This window comes from Penicillium griseofulvum, assembly GCF_001561935.1.
Source record: "Penicillium griseofulvum strain PG3 chromosome Unknown contig_13, whole genome shotgun sequence".
NCBI lineage: Eukaryota > Fungi > Ascomycota > Eurotiomycetes > Eurotiales > Aspergillaceae > Penicillium > Penicillium griseofulvum.
Window position 1 is genome coordinate 438,261 of NW_024467434.1, and position 27,943 is coordinate 466,203.

At 47.8% G+C, this 27,943-nt stretch overlaps 11 protein-coding genes across 11 annotated transcripts; 6 read left to right on the top strand and 5 right to left on the bottom strand.

Moving 5' to 3' along the window:
* Window positions 1-1,360: 1,360 nt before the first annotated feature.
* Window positions 1,361-3,915, bottom strand: somA (putative cAMP-dependent protein kinase pathway protein (Som1); the record flags this gene model as incomplete). The annotated part of the gene is made up of 5 exons (XM_040796997.1): window positions 1,361-1,531; window positions 1,584-1,844; window positions 1,904-3,158; window positions 3,236-3,387; window positions 3,448-3,915. 5 exons carry the CDS (start codon window positions 3,913-3,915, stop codon window positions 1,361-1,363), a joined length of 2,307 nt encoding a protein of 768 aa, XP_040650427.1.
* Window positions 3,916-5,619: 1,704 nt separating this feature from the next.
* PGRI_092850 (TRAPP complex core subunit BET3) lies at window positions 5,620-6,347 on the bottom strand (the record flags this gene model as incomplete). Its single annotated transcript, XM_040796998.1, has 3 exons — window positions 5,620-5,739; window positions 5,810-6,001; window positions 6,060-6,347. The coding sequence occupies 3 exons, from the start codon at window positions 6,345-6,347 to the stop codon at window positions 5,620-5,622; spliced, it is 600 nt and encodes a 199-aa protein (XP_040650428.1).
* Window positions 6,348-7,120: 773 nt separating this feature from the next.
* PGRI_092860 (WD40 repeat domain-containing protein) lies at window positions 7,121-8,427 on the top strand (the record flags this gene model as incomplete). The annotated part of the gene is made up of 5 exons (XM_040796999.1): window positions 7,121-7,258; window positions 7,321-7,366; window positions 7,424-7,504; window positions 7,567-8,322; window positions 8,375-8,427. The coding sequence occupies 5 exons, from the start codon at window positions 7,121-7,123 to the stop codon at window positions 8,425-8,427; spliced, it is 1,074 nt and encodes a 357-aa protein (XP_040650429.1).
* A 957-nt stretch (window positions 8,428-9,384) lies between these two features.
* Window positions 9,385-9,901, top strand: PGRI_092870 (uncharacterized protein; the record flags this gene model as incomplete). Its single annotated transcript, XM_040797000.1, has 2 exons — window positions 9,385-9,565; window positions 9,744-9,901. The coding sequence occupies 2 exons, from the start codon at window positions 9,385-9,387 to the stop codon at window positions 9,899-9,901; spliced, it is 339 nt and encodes a 112-aa protein (XP_040650430.1).
* A 1,207-nt stretch (window positions 9,902-11,108) lies between these two features.
* On the top strand, window positions 11,109-14,352 carry PGRI_092880 (glycoside hydrolase family 47 protein; the record flags this gene model as incomplete). The annotated part of the gene is made up of 3 exons (XM_040797001.1): window positions 11,109-11,454; window positions 11,539-12,080; window positions 12,133-14,352. 3 exons carry the CDS (start codon window positions 11,109-11,111, stop codon window positions 14,350-14,352), a joined length of 3,108 nt encoding a protein of 1,035 aa, XP_040650431.1.
* Window positions 14,353-14,534: 182 nt separating this feature from the next.
* Window positions 14,535-15,527, bottom strand: PGRI_092890 (sugar phosphate isomerase/epimerase family protein; the record flags this gene model as incomplete). The annotated part of the gene is made up of 1 exon (XM_040797002.1): window positions 14,535-15,527. The coding sequence occupies one exon, from the start codon at window positions 15,525-15,527 to the stop codon at window positions 14,535-14,537; it is 993 nt and encodes a 330-aa protein (XP_040650432.1).
* Window positions 15,528-16,625: 1,098 nt separating this feature from the next.
* PGRI_092900 (gamma-glutamylcyclotransferase family protein) lies at window positions 16,626-17,345 on the top strand (the record flags this gene model as incomplete). Its single annotated transcript, XM_040797003.1, has 1 exon — window positions 16,626-17,345. One exon carries the CDS (start codon window positions 16,626-16,628, stop codon window positions 17,343-17,345), a length of 720 nt encoding a protein of 239 aa, XP_040650433.1.
* Window positions 17,346-17,722: 377 nt separating this feature from the next.
* PGRI_092910 (adenine phosphoribosyltransferase APT1) lies at window positions 17,723-18,391 on the bottom strand (the record flags this gene model as incomplete). The annotated part of the gene is made up of 2 exons (XM_040797004.1): window positions 17,723-17,868; window positions 17,926-18,391. 2 exons carry the CDS (start codon window positions 18,389-18,391, stop codon window positions 17,723-17,725), a joined length of 612 nt encoding a protein of 203 aa, XP_040650434.1.
* A 1,904-nt stretch (window positions 18,392-20,295) lies between these two features.
* PGRI_092920 (uncharacterized protein) lies at window positions 20,296-22,173 on the top strand (the record flags this gene model as incomplete). The annotated part of the gene is made up of 2 exons (XM_040797005.1): window positions 20,296-20,451; window positions 20,635-22,173. 2 exons carry the CDS (start codon window positions 20,296-20,298, stop codon window positions 22,171-22,173), a joined length of 1,695 nt encoding a protein of 564 aa, XP_040650435.1.
* A 351-nt stretch (window positions 22,174-22,524) lies between these two features.
* On the top strand, window positions 22,525-23,274 carry PGRI_092930 (YjgF/Yer057p/UK114 family; the record flags this gene model as incomplete). Its single annotated transcript, XM_040797006.1, has 4 exons — window positions 22,525-22,570; window positions 22,673-22,686; window positions 22,836-23,009; window positions 23,128-23,274. The coding sequence occupies 4 exons, from the start codon at window positions 22,525-22,527 to the stop codon at window positions 23,272-23,274; spliced, it is 381 nt and encodes a 126-aa protein (XP_040650436.1).
* Window positions 23,275-23,605: 331 nt separating this feature from the next.
* On the bottom strand, window positions 23,606-27,826 carry PGRI_092940 (C2 domain protein; the record flags this gene model as incomplete). Its single annotated transcript, XM_040797007.1, has 4 exons — window positions 23,606-25,090; window positions 25,141-25,609; window positions 25,665-25,850; window positions 25,905-27,826. The coding sequence occupies 4 exons, from the start codon at window positions 27,824-27,826 to the stop codon at window positions 23,606-23,608; spliced, it is 4,062 nt and encodes a 1,353-aa protein (XP_040650437.1).
* Window positions 27,827-27,943: the final 117 nt, after the last annotated feature.

A 27,943-nucleotide genomic window follows, 5' to 3' on the forward strand; every position in this document is an offset into this window, starting at 1 on the left:
AGGGATGGATGAAGGATGGATGGGGGATGGTGAGAGAGGAGGGATGGATAAAGAATGGATGAAGGATGATGGGGGATGGGGGATGGGGTATGGGAGAGAGAGAGGGAGGGAGGAAGAGATGGTGTGAGAGAGGGTGAGAAGAGGAAAGAGAAAGGAGGATGGAAGATGGAGGATGAAGGGTGGAGGAAGGAAGATAAATGTGGAGGGGGTGAAGGAGGAGAAAAAAGAAAGAGAAGTAAAAAGGAAGGTATTTATATTTGCTGGAATAATGACCCCCTTCCTAATTAGGAAAAGTAGTATAATGACCGACTCCCAATTCAGACAGGCACCTGAGACACCTGTATAAATGACATCAGACTTGAAGGTAAGTCAGTTCGACAGGTCTACACAACTAGAATCTGGAAACAGAAAACTGTCCATAGATAAATTCAGTTCCATATTTTGAGATCAGGAAAATAACATGAAACGCATAACCATAACGACATCGAAACTCCTGGAATCTGTTAGGGGAATATCCAAATCCAATATCCAATCCCATCAACCAACACCAACATCCAAGAGTCACGAACCTCCTTTGCGTTGGTTCCTTTTTGTGCCAGTCCCGTTTCCCTTCGCATCACCCTGGTGTCCGATTTCAGCGATGACACGATCTGATCGGGAGGTATCTGGGTCTGATCCGAGAGTACAGGCAAAATGTAGACAGAAAAAAAAAGGGGGGAAGAGAAAAGAGAAACCCACAGGCCATACAGCCTGGTTGATAGAAGTGAGAGGTGGAAGAATCCAATGCCAGTGATACTGGTAACAAAAGAAAAGAAGAAGAAAAGAAACGGCCGGCATTTGTTGGAAGGTTGTTGAAGATGGATCAAAAGAGAGAAGATGGACCAAAAAAAAGGAAATCGTTGGAAATGAAAGGATGAAAGTGCACTGGATCAGCCATAGGGAACTGGACTTCATACTGAGAGTATTGACGTTGCCCGTACAGACAAGGCAAAGCAAGGAATTAAGTAACCACATCCACAAGTAATAATAGTAATAATAGAAAGAAAGGAAGAGAAGCCAAGAAAACTCGTAGGTCACAGTGCACTAATCTCGAATACAGAAGCGCCGTCCAAGCAGTCCCTGGTATCAGTTGGAGGATGCTGGCTTCCTAGGAGCAAGGGGAGAGGATGCGATGAACAAGGTACACCAACGCCAATCTCACAGCACACGCGCAGAACACACATATCCAGGTAATTGGGAGACAAGAAGAAAACAGAACAGTTCGAGTATCCGCGAAAACGCACTAGAGCAATGATCAAATGTACAAACAAGGGTATATCGGAGGTGAAGCACCTGAAGGACCGTCAAGACTTTTACACGTTCATAGGGTGTCACCGGCACCTGTCTCAACACCATCGGCCGAATAGGATATGCTGGGATCGAACCCAAATCCAGTGGCGTCGGCATCAGTGTTGAGGAATGTGTCAAAGTCGAAGTTCTCCAGAATGTCTGGATTTTCCAGTGCGCTGAAGTCAAGGTTGAATGCGGAAGCCTTTAAAAAGAGTCAGTACAAGCATATTCGAAAGAGACGGGGAAGAACGTACATCAGGAATGCTGAGGTCAGTGAAGGATTGCTGTTGGTCAGGGGGCGGCTGCACCATGGTCTGGGGAGCAGGTGCCGAGGTAGGCTGTGCCGGTTGAGCTGGCCCGTTCGCTCCATTAACTCCATTCTTGTTATTAAAAGAGTTAGGATGCTGGGGGGTGACGGGAGTCGATGGGGTCGGCGGCTCTGCGCCTTCGGTGGACGCGGTCACGCCTGCAGCCGCACTGGCAGCTGCAGCTGCAGCTTGCTTCTTGTTGGGTCGCTTGAATTCAAGTTAGCGGATACGAACATTACAGCAGCATTTAACGAGAGTATACAGACCTTGCGGGCGTCCTTAGTGTCCTTCTTCCCCTTTGGGGCAGCCTTGGTAGCCTGTTGGGGCGTTGGTGGCGCATTGCCAGCCGTTTGAGGTGACGCCGGCTGACCACGACCAGCGGGACCCGTGACGGGTGGAGCCGAGGGCGGAGGCATCGCGCTTCGTTCCTGTGGGGTTCCAGCCTGAGGCTGGTTTGCAGGCGAATGCTGCGGAGGCATCTGCGGTTGCCCTTGCTGCCATTGTCCGCTAGGCATACGCTGGCCGGCATTGGCCGGAATCGGCTGACCCATTTGAGCTCCAGTGAATGCAGGATTAGAGCTAGGAGGTCGCATATTGGGTCCATTAAAGTACTGAGCCGCCATCTCTGGTGGTATCGCACCACCGTTGAGGTTCATGGATCCGGGTGATCCGCGCTGGGACATGTCGCCGGCGCTTGGCGACCCGGGAAGTCCAGTCGGAGGCATCTTAGGCGTACCTCGTTTCATTTGGTCGCTAGGATTGGGAGACGCACCCGCCCTGCTGCCCGGGGAAGTGCCTGGGGGCAAAGCTCCCTGGCCGGGCATTGGGGGCTGGCCGTCAGCACGGGCCATGCTATCCTGCTCTTGACGAGCCATCATCAAGCGCCGCTTATTCTGCTGTTCAAGCAGCATAAGCTGCATCTGATAATCTTGGAGAGCATGGTTACCCTGCTGACTGCCAGGTGCCTGTAAACTACCGGGTCGGACCTGGGCGAGTTGACTGTTCCCACTGTAGTACTCAGGACCACCGCCGGCCATGGGATACATGCCTTGGCCATCCGGCATCGGCACCAGATCCGCCTGATTCGTCATAACACCGGGATTCATCATGCCACCATTTGGGATACCCTGGGAATTCGATGCTGAGCGAGAGTGATGAAGGGCCAAGTTTTGAGCATATACCTGCATAGATTTCTGTTGCTGTTGCGCAGCTTGTCCCTGGAACTGTTGGAATTGCGCCGGAGTCATTCCCCTCTGTATTCCATTTTGCATCATCATAGCCTGGTTAGGCTGTCCAGGCATTCCTTGTCCCTGTACACGGCCATTCGGTGCCAGCTGCTGTCCGTTGACAGCGCCTTCAAGGCGTGGGCGTTTCGACGGCGAGGGGGCGTTGTCGGCAGACGCTGGTGACTGTGGTCGATGTCCACCCATCTCCATGTCTGGATCCCGTTGCATTTGCTGCACCATTTGCATATGCTGGGCCTTTTGGTACTGCGCCATCTGTTGCTGTTGTTGTTGGGAGCTAAAAAAAAAACCTCATCAGCGCGTCCACCCCCAACTTAACAGTCCGCATGGGGAAGATATTCAGATAGAGCATACAGTCCAGGGGTGTTGTTCTGCAGCACTGTTTTCTGCAGGTTAGGAGGCACCATGCCACCATTCTGTCTCCGGATCTGGTTCATCTGGCCAGGCATCATGGGCTGCTGCCTCATAAATTGATTGTGTTGCTGTTCTCGCAGACGCATAAAGTTCTAGAGTTCAAGATTAGTCCATGGTCCAGATTCTCGATCAAGGTGAAATCATTCACGCACCTGGTTGTGTTGGAGATATTGCCTAATATCATTGCTATTCCCCTTCTTGCGTTGAGCCCAGAAGAATTCCCAGAAAAGGCTGAACCAATCGAGGAGGAACGACGAGGGGCTTTCGTTAGGAATATTTGGGCGAGGGAGATCATCCGGGATTTTGATCTTCTCACCATCCTTCCCATCCGTCATCATAGCATCGGGGTCCATACCATTGACATCGTCACGCCTATTTCCGGGACTCGTCTTGGGATTGTTGTCGGTGTTGAGTTTGATGGATTCATCTTGCAAGAGGGCGCGGGCGCAGTCATGGTACCCTCGCTTCAAAAAGTAATCATAGATATACGTGTTGAGGTTGTTGATCATGATTTCGGGGTTGTTCATAGCGTTGTCGTTACGAGAAGCCGTGGATCCGTTGTTGATCATAGGAACTCCACCCACAGGGCCCCCAGCCCCGGGGTTCATCCCGACATTCATTTGGTTCATGGTGGCGAACGGTGGGACTGCAGCCACCCTTGCCTGTAGTATCGTGAGATTTTCAAATCGGATATATAAAGCTTCCGACGCGCGACCTCCGTTTCAGGCTATCAAGCCTAACGCGGGGTGATAGAAGCGACGCGTGGAAATGGATGCGGAGGCAAAGCGGTCAGCACTTTCGAAGGAATATCGAAGGCTCGTAGGCTGAGTAACGCGTATGCGTAATAGCGAAAATCAAATAGGTATATGATCGCAAATTATAAGGTAGTTCAGAATCACCGGAGGCGTCTTCTTCCGGAGAAACCACGCGACGGGGTAGAAACGAGAGGATGGAGGCTCGGAGGCGCAGACGAAGTATGCTCGGTGTCTCTTGACTGAAGAAATTGGTGAGCGCTTGCTTGAAGATCAAACACTTCGAATGGCCGGATGTAGAAGCAAGTGCGCAGTCTATATGGAATGGGCAATGACGGTGGTACAAGGAGGCGGAAAAAGCGCACAAGTGAGGTGGTTGGTATTGGGGGGGGCGGCGCCAGACACCCGATCGGGCAGAATCGCGGACAGGAGAGCACCAAGCCCTTATACAAGAAAAAGAAACCCAAGGACAAGAAAACGGGAAAAAAATAACAGATTAAGAATAGAAAAGGGGAATCTAAGAAATGTGGATCTCACAGTGGGAAGAGGAGGACGGAATCAGTGAAAGAGAGCCGGGGGGGACGTACAGCGACAGGCGCTGCGCTCTGCGGGAGAATCGCTTGTTCGGAGCGGATCAACCTAGTCGGAGGTCGGGGCTGGGGATGGCGCTGTCAAGCGTATTTCTGGGAATGCACCGATCTGATAACCATTGAATTTGCGGTCTGCACCAAAAGAGAAACAGTAGGTAAAGAATTAGCGAAAAAGAAATGAAATATATATGTGGAAATATGGGGTGTGGTTTGAACAGATAGAAAAAAATTAAAGGGAAGGGAAGTCAGAAGGGTGATATGATACCTGATGGGCCCTACGATGGATCCCAGCGGGAGTCTAAAAAAGTAAGGGTAAGCCACTATTTCACGACAACCACGAAGGTTGAATATACCGAAGAGCTCGTGATCTAGGAGAATTGAACAAATTGAGAGAAGTATCAATGTGGAAAAGTTTTGCTTGAGTTGAGGTTGAGAAAAAGATGGAAAGGAGGGAAATTCGATCTGTAAAGAGTTGAGGGGCGGCGGAGATAGTGGTACAGAACGGGTATGACCTTCTGTTTGTGACATACAGTACTTCACAAATACACTAACTCGGATGTTCCGTTGACCGCTGTTCGGGTGCTTTGGAATTAAATGTACTTGACCGAACTGCAGGTTTACCTTACAATACATGTTTGGTTATGACCATACAGATCAAGCTCCTGGGCGGCAGATTCGCCGATCTACACGTATAAAAAAGGAAAGGGAGATCATGCAATTTCCATGGACTGATCTTAACTTGATGCCCTAATTTCCATCTTTTATAGATCGGATGAATTCTTATTGACTCCTTATGCCAGTGATAAATCGCGTGGTTTAGGATATATCACAAAAGCCTAATTTGATAAAAAGACAGGTGTACAAATAGAGTGATTATCGGAATAATGCCAAGGGCAATCCATCCCCTTAAAAAAAAAAGAAACCAATAAGAAAACCCCAGAACGCCCATTCTTCAAATGTAAATGCACAAGATCTCGGGTCCTTACTCTTCCTCCGGTGGCATCTCATCCTCAATGTATCGTACGAGGGAAACCCTCATTTCCGTGGTATCATCTCCACGAAGCACATCACTGACAAAGTGTGCCTCGATCTGCATTTGAACCTGAAAATCTAGGTCAGTCATCGGTGCCAGAATAAGGAAACCCAATCGGATTGGGGTACTAGTAACTTACCATCTCCAGGGACCCTCGGAGGACGCCACACAGAATATTGGAGAACCATAGTTCGTCTTGAGCACGTCCATCGTCGGGAAGTTCCACAAAGTCCGCCAAGGGGTTGTCTTCAAAGATAAGGGAGAATTGGGTGTTGTCACTCGTCCAGTTTGTGACTGTAGGTGTGACGTTCAGGAAGATCTTGAAGCCAACCTGCTCGGATTGTCAGTCGTCATAGCTTTATTATCTCCATGTCCTAAGTGACACCCACCTTCGCGATCATATCAGCTGTCTCCCGGAAGTTGGCGCATCGGCCAACGCCTGACTTGGCCAGGAAGTCTTCAATGAGTCGCATTCCGATATTGTACCCCATCTTGTCCAACTGCTTGTTGACATCTTGGTAGTTACTATCATAGTCTTGACATAATTGTGCAACAATTGTTCCGTAGGTTAATGTGACCAGCTCCGCGTTGACTTTATCGACTCTTGTTCTGCGCACGTGAATATAGTCGATTAGTTCGAGTTCGAGGATGGAGACGCAGCGAGATAAATTGGTCATCGCGTCTCGATCCCAGTAGATGGGCACTGGGGCTTACTGACTTCCATATTCTGTTCGAGGCTATTGATTAGTAGAAGATCCACTGGATAAGGCATCCAACCTTGAGTTCACCTACTCTTCCCCTATTCTTGAGGTTTTAGTTGATGACATCTTTGGGATTATGCTCCGATAGATTTGGTTGTTGGTAAAATGGGAGAATGAATATTGTCCAGACAAGCACAGGTAAATGGGACAGTCAACTGTTGATCAGGGTGATTGTGGGGAGTCCGTGATTATTGGAGCTGCTGATTGTACAGTCATACGGGCGGCGAAAGCGACCATTGCAGACTTTTATTTGATTGGTTGTCTCTCCTCGCCGTCTTCTTTTCCGCCTTTTCATCAATATGTGTAAATGTGTATAAAAGCTTCCCTCTACAGATTGCTCCCTCTTATAACTCTCATCTTTCTACATCCCTGTATACTTGAAAAGCTATGCAGATGAATTTGTGTCATTTCACTCTATTTTATAAAAGAAAGTATCTATCATATGGAAGTTGGTGAGTGGGGTAAATGACCATGTTATTTTCTGCCAGATAAAAATAATCCTGATCAAGTCTCGATGGTCGCTTTCGACAACCGTTCATAGTCCACTCACCGCCGAGCCTGAGCCTAGGTGGGATTATCGTTCTTCCCGCTTCTCGTCCTGAACTTTTGCTCTCCACTACCGCCCAAAGTCGCGATTGGTCACCAATTCTTTTACCTCCCCCAAATTCACCGAGGTTCTTGTTGTGACAATGTCTGGTGAAAAGCGCCCTGCTCCAGAAGGCTTTGGGACCTCACACCAGCTCGTGGTCAAGCGGAATAAGGCCGCCGAAAACGCAGGAACAGAGCTCGTGAAGGGCTCTTCCCAAAATGGAGCTCTTATTCAATCTGTATGCGCTGGGTTCACCCCAAAAGGAATTTTACGGAAGATCCAGCTAATTCGAGTCTACAGGTTCCTCGCACGAGTGGTTTAGACGCTCCTATCATGGAGCTCACAGGTGAGATACTGTCGCCAATCCGTTGCTCTCCACGCGCTAATAGAAGGTACCTACTAGGCCACTCTGGTGAAGTATTTTCAGTTCGATTTGACCCTACCGCGCAACATATCGCATCCGGATCTATGGATCGTTCTATTTGTATGTCTCGTCTTTGGGAATACGACCGCTGGATACATTACTGATCGAGGTTTGTTGAATAGTGCTGTGGAATACATATGGACAATGCGAAAACTACGGCCAATTGACAGGACACCGGGGAGCTGTGTTGGATCTTCAGTGGTCGCGCGATTCGCGGGCACTGTTCTCCGCGTCTGCAGACATGACCCTCGGAAGCTGGGATGTTGAGACTGGAGCACGAGTACGCCGTCACGTGGGCCATGAAGAGATCATCAACTGCCTCGATATCAGCAAAAGAGGACAAGAGCTTCTGGTCAGTGGTAGTGATGATGGCTGTATTGGCATCTGGGATCCTCGGCAGAAGGATGCTCTGGACTACCTCCAAACCGAACTCCCCATCACCGCCGTGGCATTGTCCGAAGCGGGCAATGAAATCTACAGTGGAGGTATTGACAACACAATCCACGCCTGGGATCTTCGAAAGAAGGCAATCGTCTACTCCATGGCCGGACACACAGATACCATCACCTCGCTACAAATCTCGCCAGATTCACAGACTTTGCTGTCGAACTCTCATGACTCTACCGTTCGCACATGGGACATTCGTCCCTTCGCCCCTACCAACCGGCAGGTAAAGACCTACGATGGCGCTCCTGTCGGACTAGAGAAGAACCTCATCCGTGCCAGCTGGGATCCTAAGGGTGAGAAGATTGCTGCAGGCAGTGGTGATCGAAGTGTGGTTGTTTGGGATGTCAAGACTGGGAAATTGATGTACAAGCTTCCTGGTCATAAGGGCACTGTCAATGACGTGCGCTTCTCTCCTAATGATGAGCCAATCAGTGAGTGGATCACCCCCTTTAGAAGAAAACCCAGAATTTCTAACATTCATAGTCGTTTCTTGTTCCTCCGATCGAAACCTGGTCCTTGGAGAGCTAGGCAAATAAGCATAAGTGATATTAATGTTTTAATGAAGATCAGCGGGCGTCAAATTCATTTTTCAAAACATGCCATGTGTTCCCGATCTGGACGCTTGTGCTAGCAATAGAAATCGCTAGTTGTCCGGGTATATATCCGGATCTATGAATTGTACAATAAGAACTAAATTTTCAAAGTAATCTTTTGAATATTTCTGTTTATACGGTATGTTTGACATGGATCTGAATATCCTAGTTCAAGATAATATTGAAAACCTGATTATGATGCCTTATTCCTATACTGACGGAAGTCAGTAGTAGACCGCCAGTATATCCATGGTTCTCTGGTTGGATTAACTCCATCTGAACACTCCAGGGCTTCTTCTTTTCATCATGGCTGAGCCTAATCGCATCCCATCAGAGGTCGAAAATGGGTCCACACGAATGCAAACCTTCAGTTTGGTCGTGGTTCCTCTCAGTATCGCTTGTATGACACATATACACGCAGCCCAAATCCCTTACTAACTCTTTCGTAGTACTCATCGTCAGCTTGGCAGGATGTCACGCCGCAAGGTGGGCCATGATAGTATTCGTAACATTGTTGATCATCTGCCAAGTATATTGTTTTTGGCACCATCGGTCTGCTTCCAGGGTTGCTACATGTTAGGGGAAAGGAGAGACAGAAGTATAGTATATTATTACTTCTGCTCAATCTCTTGATGAGAAACGGGCATTATCTTAGATGATTCCGCATTGTTTCTTATTTCTATTTGCTACAATTTAGACTTAAGTTTCTCAGGGCTTCATGTTTTCGAATAAATATATATATATATAACTTTTACCTATATTTGTACTTGGTTCATAATCAGTATACACTGCATACTGTAGAACATTATTTCCGGGACAGGAGCGACTCTTACCTTAATTCTTCCTTGACTCTTTGATTCTTCTTTTCTTTCTTGACTCAACTCACTTGCAACTTTCAAGATGCCTGCTCCATCAAAATATACTCTCGGAGTCCCCTACTACTCCCAGGTGGAGTTTATCACCGATACCACCGCCACGTACCGCATGCTCTACTTCGTCCGTAATGTCGAGCCAGAACAGGAAAAGTGGTACTGGCGCGTTTATACATGCTGTCTCGTCATTGTGGCAATTGATTACATCTGTGAGACTTGAGATGCTGCTTATGCTTGAGAGCTTCGTTGCTAATCTCTGCAACATAGGTCGGTGTGTCCACATTACCAGCACCCTACGTTATACTCTGTTAGTTCTCCAGGCTTCCATTCTATGCCTACAATTGTGCTGCCTATCCAGAGCAGTTTTGGCACGCTAGCGTGAATCAGGGAATCCGAAAGACCGTGGTTACAATATCTTCGTTGGACCTGCGTACATGGTCACTCTACCACCAGTGGACCATGATCTGGATGTTCAAGGACAATTCAACAATTCTTATGATGCTCACCTCTTCAAGTACAGAGAGAAGCTCTCTCATGGTGGATAAAGGGAATGGCAAGTTGAAAGTTGAAATAACCCTGTGTTCTCGATGCATTTTCTATTACTGACATATGAGCTTATAGTTTGGTCTTGATTGAGGAATGCTAAGCAGGAAATATACTTGAGGCGGCTGCTTACATTATGGCTTTATACATGTATACATATATCCTGGGCAAGCCGGATTTTGATGAGAGAAAGCAAATGGTATCCTCAAAGCGGTTTTTTGAGTTTCCAGGTTTCTATAGTACCACATAGTTAAAGGTCTACCTCTCCCATATGATGCTGGGTTCCAGCACATTCGGTCATCTGCAAAGCAATTTCCCCTAATGCAGAAGCATATGAATATAATCAAGAACTGGCGAGTTCAAAAGAAGCTCTACAAGGATTTAAGGAGAGCATGGCCAATCATTATCCTTAGGGGTGATCAGGTCCAACTCTGAGATACTCAGAAGTCACAGCTGAAGTAACAGAAGAGATATAATCAAGCTCTATATTCGATCTAGTTCGATCTGAGATATCATATCATATGGCATCTGTGAATTTTAAGACATTTTGTAAATTATATTCCCACTGTGTAGTTTCGTATGGTTAGTTGTCTAGCTATACTCTATAGCATGCTTCATAATAGGCGGTTTACTGAGCAAAATAATATATCATACCTTTACTAGTTTGGCCATACTTCCTTCCACCAGTATGATCCTAGATATGTATAGTTCGTTCTACAGCCAGAATGGCTATTTTGACCTTTATGGCATATTTTAGCTAATAGATCATATATACATGTTATATAGTTTATTATTTAAAACAATAAATAAAGTATTACCTACTAAAATTATAGATATTTTCCTATTAGTTGTAGTATAGGGATGATGCAATAAGCGGGCCAAAAAAAAAAAGATTCCCCAGAGAGGCTTATCTGGCCGAATCCCCGATCTTCCCACTCCACAGGGCCGTTCCAAAATCTTCTAAGAGGTCTTAAATAGCCATCTGGCGCCCATGACCCCTACGGTGAGATCTGCTCGAAGCGCACGCGACGGAGGTAATGTTCAACCTCCGCTCCGCCTGGATGGTGGTGTGGGCCATCTTGTTATGGCTCACCGTTGTTCATGGCATGCGAGACAGTCAAGTAAAGGAACTAAGGTATAGCTACTACTCCTCCTCTTCAAAGGTCCAAAACTAATGCACCTCTGTTCTGCAGACAAGAAACTGAGCGAATGTTCTTCCATGGCTTCGAGAACTACCTCCAATACGCGTTCCCCGAAGACGAATTACGTGCCCTAACATGTGGCCCTCTTGTGCGCGACGAGAAAAATCCGGAGAATAATGATGTGCTGGGGAATTATTCTCTGACCTTGATTGACAGCTTATCGACCCTGGCCATCCTGTCCTCGAGCCCGGACAGTGGGGAGCGAGCCTTGGCGCATTTCCAGGATGGTGTCGAGAGCTTTGTTAGGCTATATGGTGACGGTTCGGACGGCCCTGCTGGTCAGGGTGAGAGGTCGAGGGGATTTGATCTTGACAGCAAGGTACAATTGTTTGAAACTGTGATTCGGGGACTAGGTATGATTCCTTTTCTTTCATGGCTTATCTGTCACAATTGTTCGATTTCCTACTTTTTTATATCCTACTACTAACGTGTTTCAGGTGGATTGCTCAGTGCCCATCTTTTCGCCATTGGTGAGCTACCAATTACCGGATACGAGCCAGCAGAACAGGAAGCTGCCTTCGCCAGTGCATGGGATAAAAGTATGTTTGTCAAAAGTGACCACGGCATTCGGTGGGACAATGGATTTGTCTATGATGGCCAGCTGCTTCGGCTTGCGGTGGATCTAGCCCATCGTTTGCTCCCTGCATTCTATACAGAGACTGGCCTTCCTTACCCTCGGGTCAACCTGCGCCACGGGATCCCATTCTACGAGAATGCACCTTTAAATTCCAACTTCCGCAATGCCGGTGGCAAGCGCAAATCCAAAAATGCGTCATCGGAGCCCGCCGAGACTTGTAGCGCCGGCGCAGGCAGTCTCGTCCTTGAACTAACCGTCTTGAGTCGACTCACCGGTGACGGGCGGTATGAGGACTTGGGTAAAAGGGCATTCTGGGCAGTCTGGAATCGCCGGAGTGATATCGGACTGCTTGGATTTGGCATTGATGTCGAGTCGGGGAAATGGGTGGGACCCTGGGCCGGAGTAAGTAGGAATTCCATTTTTACGAGTACAAACATAAGCTAACTGTTAACAGATCGGCGCTGGAATTGACAGCTTCTATGAGTATGCCGTCAAAGCGTATATTCTCCTGTCTGAGGGTGACCGTCTGTCTTTCAACTTGGACAGCCCTTGGGCAGCATTGGACTCATACTATGCTCCTCTGACGGACTACCAGCATACCGCTGAGGCCTTCCGGCAAGTCTGGGAAGAATCGCATACCGCAATCAATCGCCACTTATTCCGAGACGAAGGTTATCAACATCCTCACCTTATTGTAGGGGATGTGACCACCGGTGCCACACGAGCTTTTTGGATCGATAGCCTAAGCGCCTTCTATCCGGGGGTTCTTGCACTGGATGGAAAGCTAGATGAAGCTATCCAGATTCATCTGCTGACGACCGCCATTTGGACACGCTACTCGGGCATTCCTGAGCGGTGGAACGTGGCTACTGGTGACATCGACAACGGTATGCCATGGTATGGAGGTCGGCCCGAGTTCATCGAATCCAACTACTACATTTATCGGGCAACTCAAGATCCTTGGTATCTGCATGTCGGAGAGATGGTTCTCAGCGACCTCAGGCGGCGTTGCTGGACCAAGTGTGGCTGGGCTGGTATTCGGAATGTTCTGACTGGAGAGCTTATTGACCGGATGGAGAGTTTCTTCATTGGAGAGACTGCCAAATACCTCTACCTGCTATTTGACCAAGACCATCCATTGAACACTGTCGAAGCCCCCTGGGTCTTTAACACAGAGGGCCATCCTCTCATCATCCCGAAAAAAACGACATCCGCGCCTCGCCAGCAAACTCCGCCTAAAGGCCAGGACGCTGCTGTGGGAGTATGTCAAATTATTCCCTCTCCATTCTTCGGCGTGTCTTCCACTGCATCCCGCTCAGACATTTTCCATGCTGCCACCTTAGCACGCCTAGATCTGATGCCTGATCGAAGAGGGGCTGCGAGTCCTATCTTGGAAAACTCACCTGGACATCACAGTGTGTTTGTGTCTGATCTTACATCACCAACCAATTACACATTCTACCCGTGGACACTTCCGCCTCAGCTGGTCCCATTTGACGCCACCAGTGCGCCTATGGCCGTTCGTCCCACGCTCGACATCTCATTCCCCTCACTCCCAGGCGGCGTAAACATGGGACCTGGGGCACTGGAACGTGTCCGAGATGGGGTACTTGTAAAAACAATTGGAGGACTTCGGTTGAGCATGGTTCAGGATGTGAGGTTGGACACCCCCACGCCCACGACTGGTGAGGAGGAAGACGGTTACCGGGTGCAGGTGATCAACAATGTGCCATTAGGCAAAGATGAGAAGGTATATCTCTCTCGCCAAATCACCTTTGATGTCGTCGATCCGTATGATCCGAACTTCACCCGTGTTCGCGACAATGCCATGCTTGACCTCGTCATTGACGTTCTCCCAGAGCCCTCTCGCCGACGTAATGATTCGGCTCATCCACGAGATGAACAACCTCAACCAGAAAATCCTCACCCACCAGAGCCCCGTCTCGGAGGCCACAGCCCCGCCTCTTCGGTCGACGATGCCGCAATTGTTGACTCCCCGGACTCGACCGTAAGAGCCATGCTATCGTCTCTGGTGAATTCGGTGTCGTCTTTGCTTCACAGCGAACAGACCGAACCTGCTCCGCTCAGGTTGAGTCTACCTGCTGCTATCTCTACAGGCATTGGGGCCAGCCCGCTTCCGGATGTTGAAGATGCAGTTACCATGTCCTTGTTCGGCAGCCCATCTAAAGATCGCCTGTCGTGGTCAAGTATTTACTTCGCCGGCGATCTCTGCGATGATGGAATTCCCCGTGAGGTCGCCCATAATCACGAAGTCCTTGTTATCAAGCGTGGCGGCTGCACCTTCTCGGAAAAGCTCCGCAATATCCCAGCATACCGACCAACGCGATCGGCGCTGAAGCTAATTGTCGTCGTCTCATACGACGACATGCCACCATACGGCTTCCGTGGACAAAAGAAAGAGTCAACGAACCAGCCCGGATCTCGGTCTGGGCTCGCCGCCGTCCGTGCCGAATCCACTCTTATCCGTCCACACCTCGACGAAGCTCAAATGACAGCCAGCGGCATTCCACGAAATTACCTCATCAGCATGGTCATGGTGGGTGGCGGAGAGGAAACATACGAACTCCTGCGCCATGCAAGCGGCATCGGAGTCAAGAGACGATATAGCATGCGCTCTCGCGGCGTCCCAATCACGAATTTACACATTGTTTGAAATATTCATTTGAAATATTCACAGAGATATCTTATACCCTTTTGGAAGACTGTTGGATCATTTGTGGCGAGCCTGTTTTTATGTTTGATGTACATAGGTTTTAAGACTTGAATATAGTCAAAACTCCAGTAATTGAATTGATTCATTTGACAACCTAGTTCTATATAAAACTCACACTCAATTCAAAGCCTCGACTTACTTTTCATCTCCACTTGAACCTTTCTCCAAGACTCAACTGCCCTTCTAGCCGCCATCTCAGGACTAACCCTCCCCTCGTTCATTCGCCGATCAAACACCTCCATAGAAACCCACCCTTCAAACCCAACCTCAACAATCCACGCCCTAGCAATCTCAACAACAGGCAAATACGCCCCCAACTCAACCTCCAAAGGAAAAGGCCTCGCATGCTTGGACCAAGTAAACTCCTTCGCCTCACCGGGCAAGGCCCACGGATGTGCCAGTGAATAAGGCGGTTCAAACCGCTCCGCATCAGAAAGCTGCACATAGAAAATCTTCTCCAATGGACAATCCCTCACAAACCTCCTTAGCGAATCCCGCAATTTCGTCTCCGCATCCATCTGCATCCCCGTCGAAGAAGCATTATCCCCCCATAACCGCGTCCCTTCATGGAATGTATCCAAACACAGTCCAAAATTTGGACGGTCGACCCGCTGCACGATTGACAGTGCGGTTTCCCAGGTTGAGCAATTTGTTCCCCATGACAAAGGTTCATAGGCGATTGATATTATTGGCTTTATGGAGCTGGCTAGATCAGCTAGCTGCTGGAGGTCTGAGATGATTGTCTTTTCATCGCGTGTACAGTCCGGAGTGTAGATTGATGGGACTTGGAGGTATGGTGCATGTAACAGACGGGCTAGTTCAAGCCAGTGTTGGGCAAGTGCGAGTCTTTCTTCTACGGGGGTTGTTGAGCCCTCGTAGTTTTCGAAGGGTGCTAGAGAGAGAACTTGAAGGTTTGTTTCCAGGCAGAGGGTGTAGATCTTTTGGGCTCCAGCTTGGATGGAGATCTTTTGGGCTTTGCTATAGATAAGCAGGTCATTGTAGACTATTTCGATTCCTGTAATGCCGGCTTGGGATGCGGCGCGGATTTTGTGGTCGAGGGTGTGGCCTGGGTATTGACTCAGGGATACGCTAGAAATTGCTAGTTTATTGGCCATTTTTGGTTGAATATGACAATCTTCAAGTTAGAGACTTGATATATATTCAAATGACGGAACTTAGTTTCCGGTATATAGGCATATATTCGGTCATTAATGACCGAGTATCATTTGTTGATACTAATTTCCCAAATAGTGTTATATTAATTTGAAACTATTTTTTAAAAAGATCCAAAGGGGGTAAGGGCTATTTAGGACATTGGAATATATAGTCCCTTAAATATTCTTGATTCGGGGAATCAAGATACATGATCTAATTGGAGTATATAGCTCACGGCCCGACTACCTCGCTCAGGCCTTGAAAGATGTCAACGTGGTTTCATTTCCTAAACAGTTTGGTAACCATACTAGATCATCCTTGGTCTTAAATTGCCAATACGATGAGAATCCCTGCATTTTCTAGGCATTTTTGTAAATTACGACCATTCATATTATCCGGCTTGGCTCGAATGTTATGAGTATCGCGAGACCCGGGTGGTTTGTCTTTCAATATTACGGTCACAATATCTACAGAGCTTTGGCCTGGGCTGATTATTTCCTTCGTATACAGTTTCATTCTAATATACTTTGTGGACAATTCCCTATAGACTATATCTTCGAATGTGAAAGGAGTATGCCAAGGCTGGTTCTCAATACGGAGTCCTCCGTGTCTTTCTCAACTCTTTAGTCGCTCTTTTAAAAAGGACCAGCTCGTAAGGTGTATAGACTCTATTCCCATTAAAGTCAGCCATGTTATATTATACAGAACAATGATAAAGCACAATAGCTCCCTGTTATATGAAGGACTAGTATAGAGAGCCAGATAGTGAGTTTGATTGAAGACCTTTGGGTGAGGATATAATACTAGCTCATCAAGTATATGGTTTGTATGGCTCTATTTTATAATGAAATATTCAAGAGGCTTCATTGCCAATATACATAGGTTCAAAATTCACATGGAAAATAGTATGTAGATCTTGATGGTAAGGCGCAATCGGAGCTAGGCTTCTACATACTTACTCTTGACTCATTCCCTGCTATCCATGGGATCTCTTCTCATCTCCCTTCATCATCTATATATACATAAAAGTAACCACCAAATCACCATCATCAGAAATAATGGTCTCCAATCCAACTCTCAAACCCGCAGAAAGACACACCAAACCCCTCCCAACACCCACCCCGCCAACCACGAAGTCACCTCAATACCCAAGATATCTCTACTTCGCCTACGGCTCCAACCTCTCTCCAGCCCAAATGAAATCCCGCTGCCGCGTAAACCCCACCCATTCTGCCACCCCACTAGCAATCGCAACCCTCCCAAATTGGCGCTGGTTAATATGCGAAGCGGGCTACGCAAACGTTCTTCCACCACCGGGTCTACGCGTCGAAAATCAAGACTCCGAGACTGCGCATAAGATCCCCGTTTCCGGAACTGAGGGCGCAGTCTACGGGGTTCTTTACCAAATGGATGTTGGCGATGAGGGGATTCTGGATGGTTATGAAGGTGTTGATAGATGTGCTGCTAGTGCAAAGGCTGCGGATGGTGTGCCCATTTCCGTTAGGCCTAGAGTGCAGGGACATGGGTCTTATAATAAGTGGTTTGTCGAGGCAGATGTTGTGAAGTGGTTGGATGGGGCAGGGGAGATTAGGGGACTTGGGGATAAAGAGAAGGTACCGGTTCTGGTTTATGTTGATGAGAATTGTGTTAGGCTGGCTAAGCCAAAGTTTGAGTATATTGCGAGGATGAATCGGGCTATTCGAGAGTCTGTGGATTTGGGGGTTCCCATGGAATGGGTGGAGGAAGTTATGAGGAAGTTTATTCCTAGAACTACCTAAATAGGAAATGAGTAGATTGATAAGATATAGAACCTTCCAAGGTTAAAACATTGGAAGTATCCATGGATATTGTTGGTCACGTCATCAATTGCTAGAAAGCTACTCTAAAAGCAAATATACCAGTCTATACACATATCAAGTTGCATTGATGAAAGCTATTTGTCTATATTGGATATTATCAGGACTCTGCGCCAGTGGCGGGTGCCGTCGACCAGCGAAACGAGGCTCCAGACTCGAGGTTCGAGTAAATTGTTTGCCCGGAGCGGGTGACGCCGCAATATCGGGTGTAATCGGACTTTTGAAAGGATGGGGTCATTATAATTCGGCAGTTGAGATTTGTCGCAGAATGAATCTTTTTTTTGAGGCGGTGTGTATAATTAAGCCTGACCAGACAGGAGAGTGTAAACTGGCGCGGGGAGCTTGTCGCGTCCGTGAAGGAACTCAAGCTCGAGGAGGAAGAGGAAACCGAGGAGCTCGCCGCCCATCTTCTGGATCAGCTCACCACCGGCCTTGGCAGAGCCACCTAAAAATAGTGTATTAGTATATATGAAGTATCCAACAGGAGACTCGTGTAACATACCAGTAGCAATAATGTCATCAATCACAAGGACTTTCTGGCCGGGCTTGATGGAGTCGGACTGCATCTGGAAGAAATCCTGGCCATACTCCTTCTCGTAGCCCTGGGTCTCGCAAGGACCGGGGAGCTTGCCCTGCTTGCGCACGGGGACGAAGCTGGCACCCAGGCGCAAAGCCAGACTGGGACCCATCAAGAAGCCACGGGCCTCGAGGCCAACAATGACATCGGGCTTCTGGCCACCGTAGTTGGCAATGATTTGAAGTTCCAGGGAGCGAATCAGGGCCTCGTGGAGAGTAGGATCGGCGAAGATGGGCAGGATATCTTCAAACAAAATTCCCGGGGAGGGGAAATCCGGGAATTGGCGTAGAGCGCCGCGCAATCTTACCTTAAGACTGGCGAGTTCGGCGGCGCTGGTGGCATCGGAGGCGGGGAGTCCGACTTTGGAGGCATCTGGGAGAGTGGAGGACATGATGAGAAGGGAAGAGAAGAAGAGGGGGAAAGAGGCTTAGAAAAGGATAAAAAACAGAAAATCTTTAAGAGGGGAAAAAAAAAAAAAGGAAATGGTAAAATTACAGTTGATAAGCAGATAATGGGTTTTTTGCCCCTCATGAGGTCTAGATCATTACGGGTTTTTTTGGTTTTTTTTAGTTTTAGTTTTTGTATATCATTTTTATATCTTTGATCTGTTATATAGTTATTGTATTTATATACATATATACGTACTTTAGATCTAATTGATGTATTTATATCCTTTGATATATGTTCTTAGATATACATATCAAAATCTATTATCAAAATCTCAGATAAAATACCTATCACGCAATGCTTCCTTCTAGAACACAAAACTAATACTTACTAGTTCTATTATACTTACTATACTCATACGTAGTTCTTAGATATGGCCCAACCCGGTTGGGATCTGCGAGACCCTAATTGATTAGCCCCGTAAAACTTAGTGCTCAGTCCCCCCCATCGTCAGGGACGAATTGTGTCGCAAACTGATACCACTCACTCGTCATCCCTCTGTGTTCCGGTTCCCCATGAGCCTAGACCGTTAGACTGCAACCTGTAGTCTATGGTAACAAAGACAGGCAACTATAAGCCAAACTATATGTATCGTTATAAATGACTTACGCCCAGACCGGGGATTTAGTATTGGATCAGACCATCTCAACACCCTGTAGACTTGACACACCGTACATTACAGTCTAGTCCTGGCCAATGGAATGTCTTGGGCCACGACGTGATCTGAAACTTGTCACTGTGGCTTTACTGGAAACGTACATGCGTGGTGCATACCGGGATGTCTGTTGTGCAGATAGTGGGGAATTTGTCCGTCTGTGTAATTGCAGAATTGATTCGGAGGTGGAGGGAAACAAAAGTACGAGGGAATAAAAAATATTCCCCAATAAGAGAAAGGGGTAAATAAATAAAAAAATGGACTTTATTACTTGTACTATGTATACTCCCCGTATGTATATCATAGCTCCAAAATAATAAAGAGAGGAAAAAAAAGAAATCTCAGGTTTGGTTTTTAGGAATAGCCGAACGCGGGGGTCGAACCCGCAGCCTTAAGATTAAGAGTCTTACGCTCTACCGATTGAGCTAGCCCGGCCGGGCTGTTGAAAGAGGCTGCAATATAATGCTACATAAGCCTATAACAGTCCTGGGCATAGTTTAATTGGGCAGTAGTTAACTATATAGTTGGATTAGCCTATAGATTATTATACAAACTAATAATAGTATTCTTGATTTTGCTTCGTCTATCATCTACATATCTTGATTAGGACCCTTTTTCATGGCATATATATAGTTTGTCTTGGACTAACTTGAATGATATATATATAATCTATGTGGTACTAAACCATCAACTAAGGAATGTTGATTCCATAAAACTGCGTATATGCGTTGATATACACCATCTATCACATAAAAGCCAGAGCAAATACCGTGGAATTAACTAAAAGAATGATATGTTTGGAGAAATCTCCTTGAATACTCCCCAGACAGGTTGACTGTACTGACTCAGTATCTCACTAGACCTTTCAAGGGTTATCTGAGACTACAAACTCTCACTGTACATTCTAGTACCTATATCCAAATACTCCATTCAATTGTAAACAAGATAGATATATGTACTCCCATGTATGTTATACATCAAAGTATACTCGGTCTTGGCCAAAATCCTAAAATGGGATAGCCCTTCACATGACCAGCACAGACCACCTCGCTTCAAGTTTTTCCGGCCACCCCCGTAGCTATAAATCCACCGGTTTTCCTCTTTTCCATCTCTCATGCTTTTGAAGTTTGAGCCTCGACAGGCTACTTCCATCTCAGATTAATTCTTTCTGAAACCCTGTAATACATTTGATTATGTCACCTGCCGTGATCACCGACATTCAGCCGGATCTGCATCATGACCAGCTCGAGGCCGTGGGCAAAGCCTTCGATGCGCTCCTACTAACCGTGTACCAGCTGACTCACAGACAAAATGAGCTGTTACAGCACATGGATAATGTCTTCAAAGAGGTAAATACAAACCCCCTCTCTCTTCCTCTCCATAACCCGGGTCTCGCATGACGAAGAAAAGCTCTAGATCAGGAGTCACTTTTGTGGCGATGACGGATTAACATGTATTATCTGATTGAGACCATGACTGCCTTGCTGTTATGAAATTGACAAGACGAACATTGCTAACTTTGTATCTTGCAGTACACAAATGTGATAGAAATTCTGCCTCCTCAAGATAGACATCATGCACAGGACGTTCAATTCAAACTGTTTGCTCAGCAGGAAGAATATCGTCAGGGCCTCGTACACAGCAAGCCTCGAGTGGAGGAACAACCGTTGAATTCCATGGATGTAATCAAGACCCTCGTTGCGCATCAAAATGTAGACGAGAATACTTTCTCGGCCATCAAGAATGGAGTGAAAGGATGCAAATCTCTGCTCCGTTCTCAAGATAACCTCTCTCAAATATCCTCCAACTCGTGCATCCTCGCGCAAGCGCCGGCTCCAGCAATCGCGCTGGAGAAGGACTTCACAACGAATGGCACCCAGGGAAATCTGCTATGTCCATTCTCCAAACCGAATAAGATGAAGAGTGAAAATGGCAGCGAGACCCCCAGTGGGAAAAACTCTGCGCCGAAGATCCAGATCGAAGCCACCTGCGGCCACGACCACCTGGATCCTATCAGGGCCGAACAAGACGAACGACGCTCTAGCCACACCCCATCAGCCCCGTCGTCAAAAGGAGCATGCCCCGTATCCCGATGCCCAATCCGATTCCTCGATCAACACTCGCCCGAAGAAATTGCTGAATACGTCGAACGACACAAACATGAGATTCCCCGCAGCCACGCAATATGCGTCAAGCGCTATCAACGAAACCCGCAGGACATGAGACAACTGGACGCCAAATACGGTGGCCTGACCAGCATGATCGCTGGCTTAGGTGTCAAGCACCAAGCCTTCCTCCCCGACCGTCAGACCAAGGGCGAAGGCCATTCCTCTCATTCTGCGTCGACGGAACGGGTTGAGAAATGGGCCGACAACGTGGACCCCAACACGCCCAGCGCCGAGATTGAGGAGAATAACGAGGAGGATATGAATGAGGATGATAACCGTCAGAGCCATTTTGACCGCCCCCTCCGTGAAGTCCGCGTGGGTGAATCCCCAAGCAGGCCTTGGGGCATTTCAGTGCCTGTCACCCATCTACCTCCCGCCTCAGCGCCGTTCTCTGGCTCAGCGTCTATCCCCACATCCCCCGATCCTCAAACCGACAAATATGATAAACCCACCGATGCCAACGTCCTCGATGCTAAGCCTGCCGGTGGCTGTCCATTCGGCCACGGTAAACCAAAGCCCGAAGCCCCAAAGCCCGAAATGCAAATACACGGCCCTGGTGAAAGGCCGAAGGACAAAAATGTTGCTACACCAGAGAAACCTGGTTGTCCATTTGGCCACGATAAACCAAAGGCCGAAGCTGCAAAGCCTGAAACCGAGGCACGCCGGAGTGGTGACTTGCCCAAGACCTGGCCCAAGGAGCAGGTCGTTACAGAGCAAGCAGCTGCTCCCCAGGCCGCTCCTCATACTCCAACTGCTCCTGTGAGCGACGACCCGACTACTAAACCTGACATTCCATTCTCAATCCCTTCCCACGTCACCTTCAATGGCCCTGTCTTCTTCGGGTACTCCGCCGAGGAGACTGCCAACCTATTGCAGCAGCTCGGTAACCAAGGCAAATCATGACCGCAAAGAATCATATTCTGTATAGTATGTTTATGGAAGGCGCTCTTAATGCATCACGACGAAACGACTTGATTTTTTTTTTTTTTTTTAGCAAGCATTGTGTATTATACCAATTGAATTGATACAATTTCCGATATAAGAACTACAATAATAAATAAGATTCATAAAAGAATGACTTCATCGGGGAGCATCGTCGCTCTCCGAGGGAAACTCACAGAGCGGGGCACCTTTCGTTATCATCACCTTATATATAACTTCCATCCTCCCCCAATGCTGCGAATTACCCCTCGTCTTCTATCTCTATCTCGTATCCTCCGTCCTACAATTCCACCATCCCAATTCCCTACTATAATGTCTGCCAACATGTCCATCATCTCTGCTAAGGATGCCTGCCCTCGTAAGTCAAGCTATCCTCGCCTGTCTCTTTAGACAGTGAAAGCTGCCTCAATCCTAGAAAGGAAACAAACAAAGAGCAATATCTAACTGATCTCTCTTGTAGCTGCCGGCCCTTACGTACGTCGCCCTTCCCTCCATCTGCATCTCCATCTCCGAGAGCTACCCCTCCACACCGGACCAATCCACTCCAAGACATACATCACCCATTCCACCCCTACACATATTGTATAGACTATAAAAGAAACCACCTAACAGACCAAAAACAGTCCCAGGCCATCCGCGCCAACGGCCAGATCTTCGTCTCCGGCCAGATTCCCGCCGATGCTTCCGCCAACTTGATCGAGGGCAACATCGGTGCCAAGACACAGGTTTGCTGCGATAACATCAAGGCTATCCTGACCGCCGCTGGTTCCAGCGTGGACAAGATTGTCAAGGTCAATGTATGTCTTATCCCCCAGCCTTGTTATTATGGTGTTTCTGGTTTTGGCTTTGCCAGGGAGAAGTATACACAAGTTATGAGAAAAGAGGACGCTTTGCTGATCTTGATTTCTTTCCTAGGTCTTCCTCACTGATATGGCCAACTTCGCTGAGATGAACGCTACTTACGAGAAGTTCTTCGTTCACAAGCCTGCTCGTAGCTGTGTTGCTGTTCACCAGCTGCCTAAGGGTGTGCCTGTTGAGATTGAGTGCATTGCTCTGGAGTAGATTATTTAGTCTATTCAAGTCAATGAAAAACAATATAAAAAAACAGTTTAGAATAAGAATGAGATTGAATTCGATCGAATTATGTTGCAGAAATCCTCGGGAAGATCTCCATCTTAATTATTTCCATCTCCGATCTCATTTCTCTCGAACATACATGCGCAAGTACAAGCAGATGCCAAATTGGGAATCATAAGAGTCAAGGGTACATGCATAATGAGATAGAATGCAAGAGACGAAGGAAATTGAGAAGAACACAACATTGCTGGCTTGATGTGTAAGCAAGGAAAAATAACAGTTAGAAGGTACCGGAGCTTGATAGACAGGTGTACATTCACCTTGCGCGGGGAATGATACCACTCATGCGGCTTCCAGCACCGGCCATCAAGCTTTGCTTTACGATAGCATCGGCAGCCGCAGCGGCAGCAAGTCTTTCCTTCTGACGGCTACGATCACGGAGGTAGCCGGCAGCTTCGGGGCGCATGCGAAGAATGCGCAGGATCATGTCGTCATTAGGATCAGCCTGTGCCTCCCGTCGCTTCTCTTCCTTGGCCTTCTTCATAGTGCCTAGGTTACGGGAAAGCATGATGCTCTTGGCACGATGGGCAGCAGGAAGACCCAAACCGCCGTAGCCGGCGCCTGTGGCGCCGAGGTGGGCAGGCGCGGAAGTGCGATTGCGGTTCGCTTGTTGGCGGTTGACAGTCGCCGAGGCCATGCGTTCGGAGGTGCGAATGAGATGCTCCGTGGGTTCGAAGTAGAAGAAATTCAGAGACTGGATTTCGTGGTATTTGGGTGATTTCAGGATATCGATTGGGACGCCATTTGCTTCGCCGGTTTCCTCGTCAGTCGCATGGAAGAAGTTCAATAGTAGCACGAGCCAGCGCGATACGATGTCGACTTCTTGGATTGTTAATGGCTTCTGATGGGATGGCTTATCCGATAGAGGAGGTACGAGGAGACTTTCGATAGTAGCAAGCACTTCTTTCCATAGGCGAGCCATCACCATCTTCATGGCTTCGGGTGTGAGGGTCTTGTTCATGATAGCGAAGTTGTCATTGAAGTAATTGAATAGAGGAGTAAGTGCATTTTCGACTTCTGCTGGGGTGGGCCCTGCAGGAGCTGGCTGCGCTCGGTTGCGATTCAAGAAGCTCGACACACTAGACATCGTGAGTCCGCGAGACAGAAGAGATTTTAGTGTTCGCCGGGAAAGACAGTGACCGATGTAGGCCGAAAGCTTCTCTGTGATCTTCCGAGTCATATCTCTTTCAGTTCGTTTGAGTGTACGGAAAGCCTTGCCGAAGTAGAACTGGATGTCATCTCGCTCACCCTCCATACTAACTCGGAGCAGAAGCCGACCCTGGGTATCCAAGTCGAGCCAATACTCTCTTGGCAAGAAGTCACTGAAGTGCACAGGATCCAACTTGATTGATGTGCGACCAACGTAGTCGTGGTCGCCCACTGCATCCCAGTCCCAGATGGTAGCGATGATATTCAGAGGGCCCTGTGTGGTGAGATCTACTGCATCCTCCCACCGGGGATTAAGATTATTGTAGATGATGCGGGTTTTGGCAATTCGTTTCTGATATTCGTCCGTCAAGACGACATATGGATCACTGCCACCACCAATGTCGCATGCTTTCAAGTCCTCTGCCTCCACTACCTTGATTGTAAAGACATAGGTGGTAGATTTGCGGACCTTCTTGAGCTGCGGTGGAGTATTTCTTGCAATGACTTCGGCGCATGCGTCGACATTGATACCATGTTCGAGTTTGTCCAGTTGAGCAAGTGCATACTCAATGTTGTTCAGTTTCACCAGGGACTATGGAAAATGTTAGCCGCAATTTTCACGCAGTTGAAATAAAGACATACCTCTGACGAGAATTGGAATGGTTCGATTTTATCCTTATTCGTCCAGGTGTCTTTGGCGAACTGCATCAGTTTTTCCTGGGTGGTTTGATTCAATGCTGCCTCTTGCTCGGGGGTGAGACGATCCATCTCCCGCGTGAACATCTTCTCCAAGGAGTCACAGTACGTCGCCACACCTTTCCCAATCGAATTAGAGAGATGGGTCATGAATTTTGCGTATTGAAGATCATCGTCCCACTCCAGTTGCACCAAGTTTTCAACAACTTGGTTGAAAGATCGGAAAATGTCAATAACTGACACACTGTGACGATCGTCTTCAGGCGCGAGCTCTGTCGCTCCATCTGCACGAACGGTGAATGCATCTTGTCTTGTGGCTTGGCTAACCCAATCCATGATCTTTTGGTCAGTTAGACGAAGCCATCTCCAGACGAAGTCCTGAAGGAGAGCCTCCACGTGGAATGGGAAGGGAGCACTGAAGTGAGTCAGCTAATTGCGTATGAACAGCAGGGAAGTCCAGGAGAGCATACTCCTCATGGGTATTATGGAATAACCGTCTGACAGTAGCGAGCTGCTTATACAGGTCGAAGCCATCTTCGATAGCGATCTCCTCGCCCCTCGCTTTTGCCTGCTCAAGGATCCTGATGACCATTTCACGTGCATCCTCAGCGAACATAGGAAGTACATTGTGGCACAAGGTGGTATAGGGGTTAACACTATTTGTAAGTTAGAGGTTGACTAACAAGTGAGAAGAGAAAGGAAGAACCCACCCCATGATCTCTGGGTTATTGCGGTAGCGTTTCTGGATCTTTAACGCAAGCTTTGAGATTGCATCTCCAAGCTGAATGACATGGTCGGGGTCCCAAGCCTCTTGTTCCATGGGAATTAGTTGGCCAAGGAGGTTTTGATACTTTGTAGTTGCTTTTTGAGCAAGTCCTTCTTGCACATATGTGCTGAATCGATCGATGTCTTCAGGATCCTCAATGTAGTTGGGATCCATTTGGATATGGGCCTCAAGAATGTACATAACTGGACCGAGTGCGCGTGGCTTTGCCTCAAAGCATTCCATCATAGCCTCATATAGCTCTCGGAGTAAAGCTTCATGAAGTTTGGATAGCAGCATTTGCATCGCTTGGTGATCCTGTACGGTCCATCGTCGCCGATCAAAGACCGCGGAAGCCACAAAGCTACTGCGTTTGCGGTTCTCGCCCGAAGGCATTTCTTTCACAAAAGTAAATGCCGAGTCAAGGGTAGTAAGATCAATTTCATTGTCGACAAATTTAGCCTGAACCACCTCTAGGAACAACACGACCCGCGAGAAAGTTGGAATCCGCCAGCGGAGACATATCTCATTAAGCATTTCCGTGGACTGTTTCGAAAGCAGTTTCATTGAAGGCACGTCAGATGTGGCCTGCGAAGCTTCAAGTTCCCGGTCCCGCAGATCATGGGTCAAGGTCTGGGACAGGATAAATTTGTACAAAGACCTAGGGTCAGACGGTATGAATGTGTATGTATCGGATTCATCTGACTCTTCTAGAGACAGCCCACTCAAATCAATAGGCTGATCAATGACATAAGAAGTTCTGTCAGTCCGACCAGATGATGTCCTTGACAAGTCGGGGTTTTCGTGGGGACTCGAATTGAACTGAGGTAGAGACCCGGGGGTGCTTTTGGCTAGCTCGGGGTTGGATTGCATGATTGCGAGCATCATCTGTGAGAGATCAGGGCCTTCGCTCTTTTTCCAGTTATCATAACCCTCGTCCGACTCAAAATCCTCTCTTGATAAGGTTTTGTGTGTCTGGAGGTTTAGATGGGCTTGATAGGTCTTTAGGTCTTGCAGAGCAGCCTTCTCGGTCCAGGCGGACTTGTTTTTATCAATTTCGGATTGTGCTTGGGATATGGTCATCCCAAAGACCTTGGCCACATGTTGCACCAGGGGCATATCTTTCACATCATAACTCAATGTGCCAACACTCTCTGTTGCAGACGCAGGTCCATTCGTTTGCACGAGGTCCTGATCTTGTAAAAGAAGCTTGTTTTCTAGCACTGTCAATCGGTTGGCCAACTCTGGGCGGTCCTTGGACCATTCGTGATCTTTCAAGGTGAGGGCAAGGAGTCGGACAAAAAGCGCAACGTGTCGATCCACCATGAGTTTCCAGCTGTCATCGTCGTGCTCTTTGCCCTTGCCCAGCTCTTTGACTGCGTTGGAGTAGAAAATCAGGAGTAAATCTTCGGCTCGTCTGTCCTTCTCCATGCGTTTTCGGAACGAGTCCTCCTTTAGAACGTTAAGAAAGACAGCGAACGTGCGTACCACCAAGTGGTCTTGGTATTCCTTCCTTTTCTCCTTTCCCATCAACACACCTGTCAACCGCTTCTCCAACTCGGACAAGAAGCCATGGGGAACCTTGGTGCTTTTAGAGTCCCTAACCAAGGAGAAATCGCTCATTAAATCATGAATGGAGGTGGATGATCGTTTTGGTCGCGCCGGCGCGACAGGCGCATTTTGGATGCGACGAGAGCGAGGGTGGAGGAGATAGGCAAGGTAGGCGACCCGAATGGCATGGCTGTATGCCACGTTGGCGTTTAGAGGGCGGCGGCGCGATAAAGAAGAGTTGCGCGAATGGCGACCTTCATTTTGAAGGCTGTTAATCCGTCGGTTGACTCCTCGGGACTGACTAGATGCTGTCGACATGGAGTTCTTAAAATCGTGCAACGTCTGGAGGTGACAGATAGCGCGGGACCATGGAGAAAGTTAAGGGAAACACCCAGCACTCAGAAGAATCGTTCCAGAGGACCCTTTTTTTTTTCT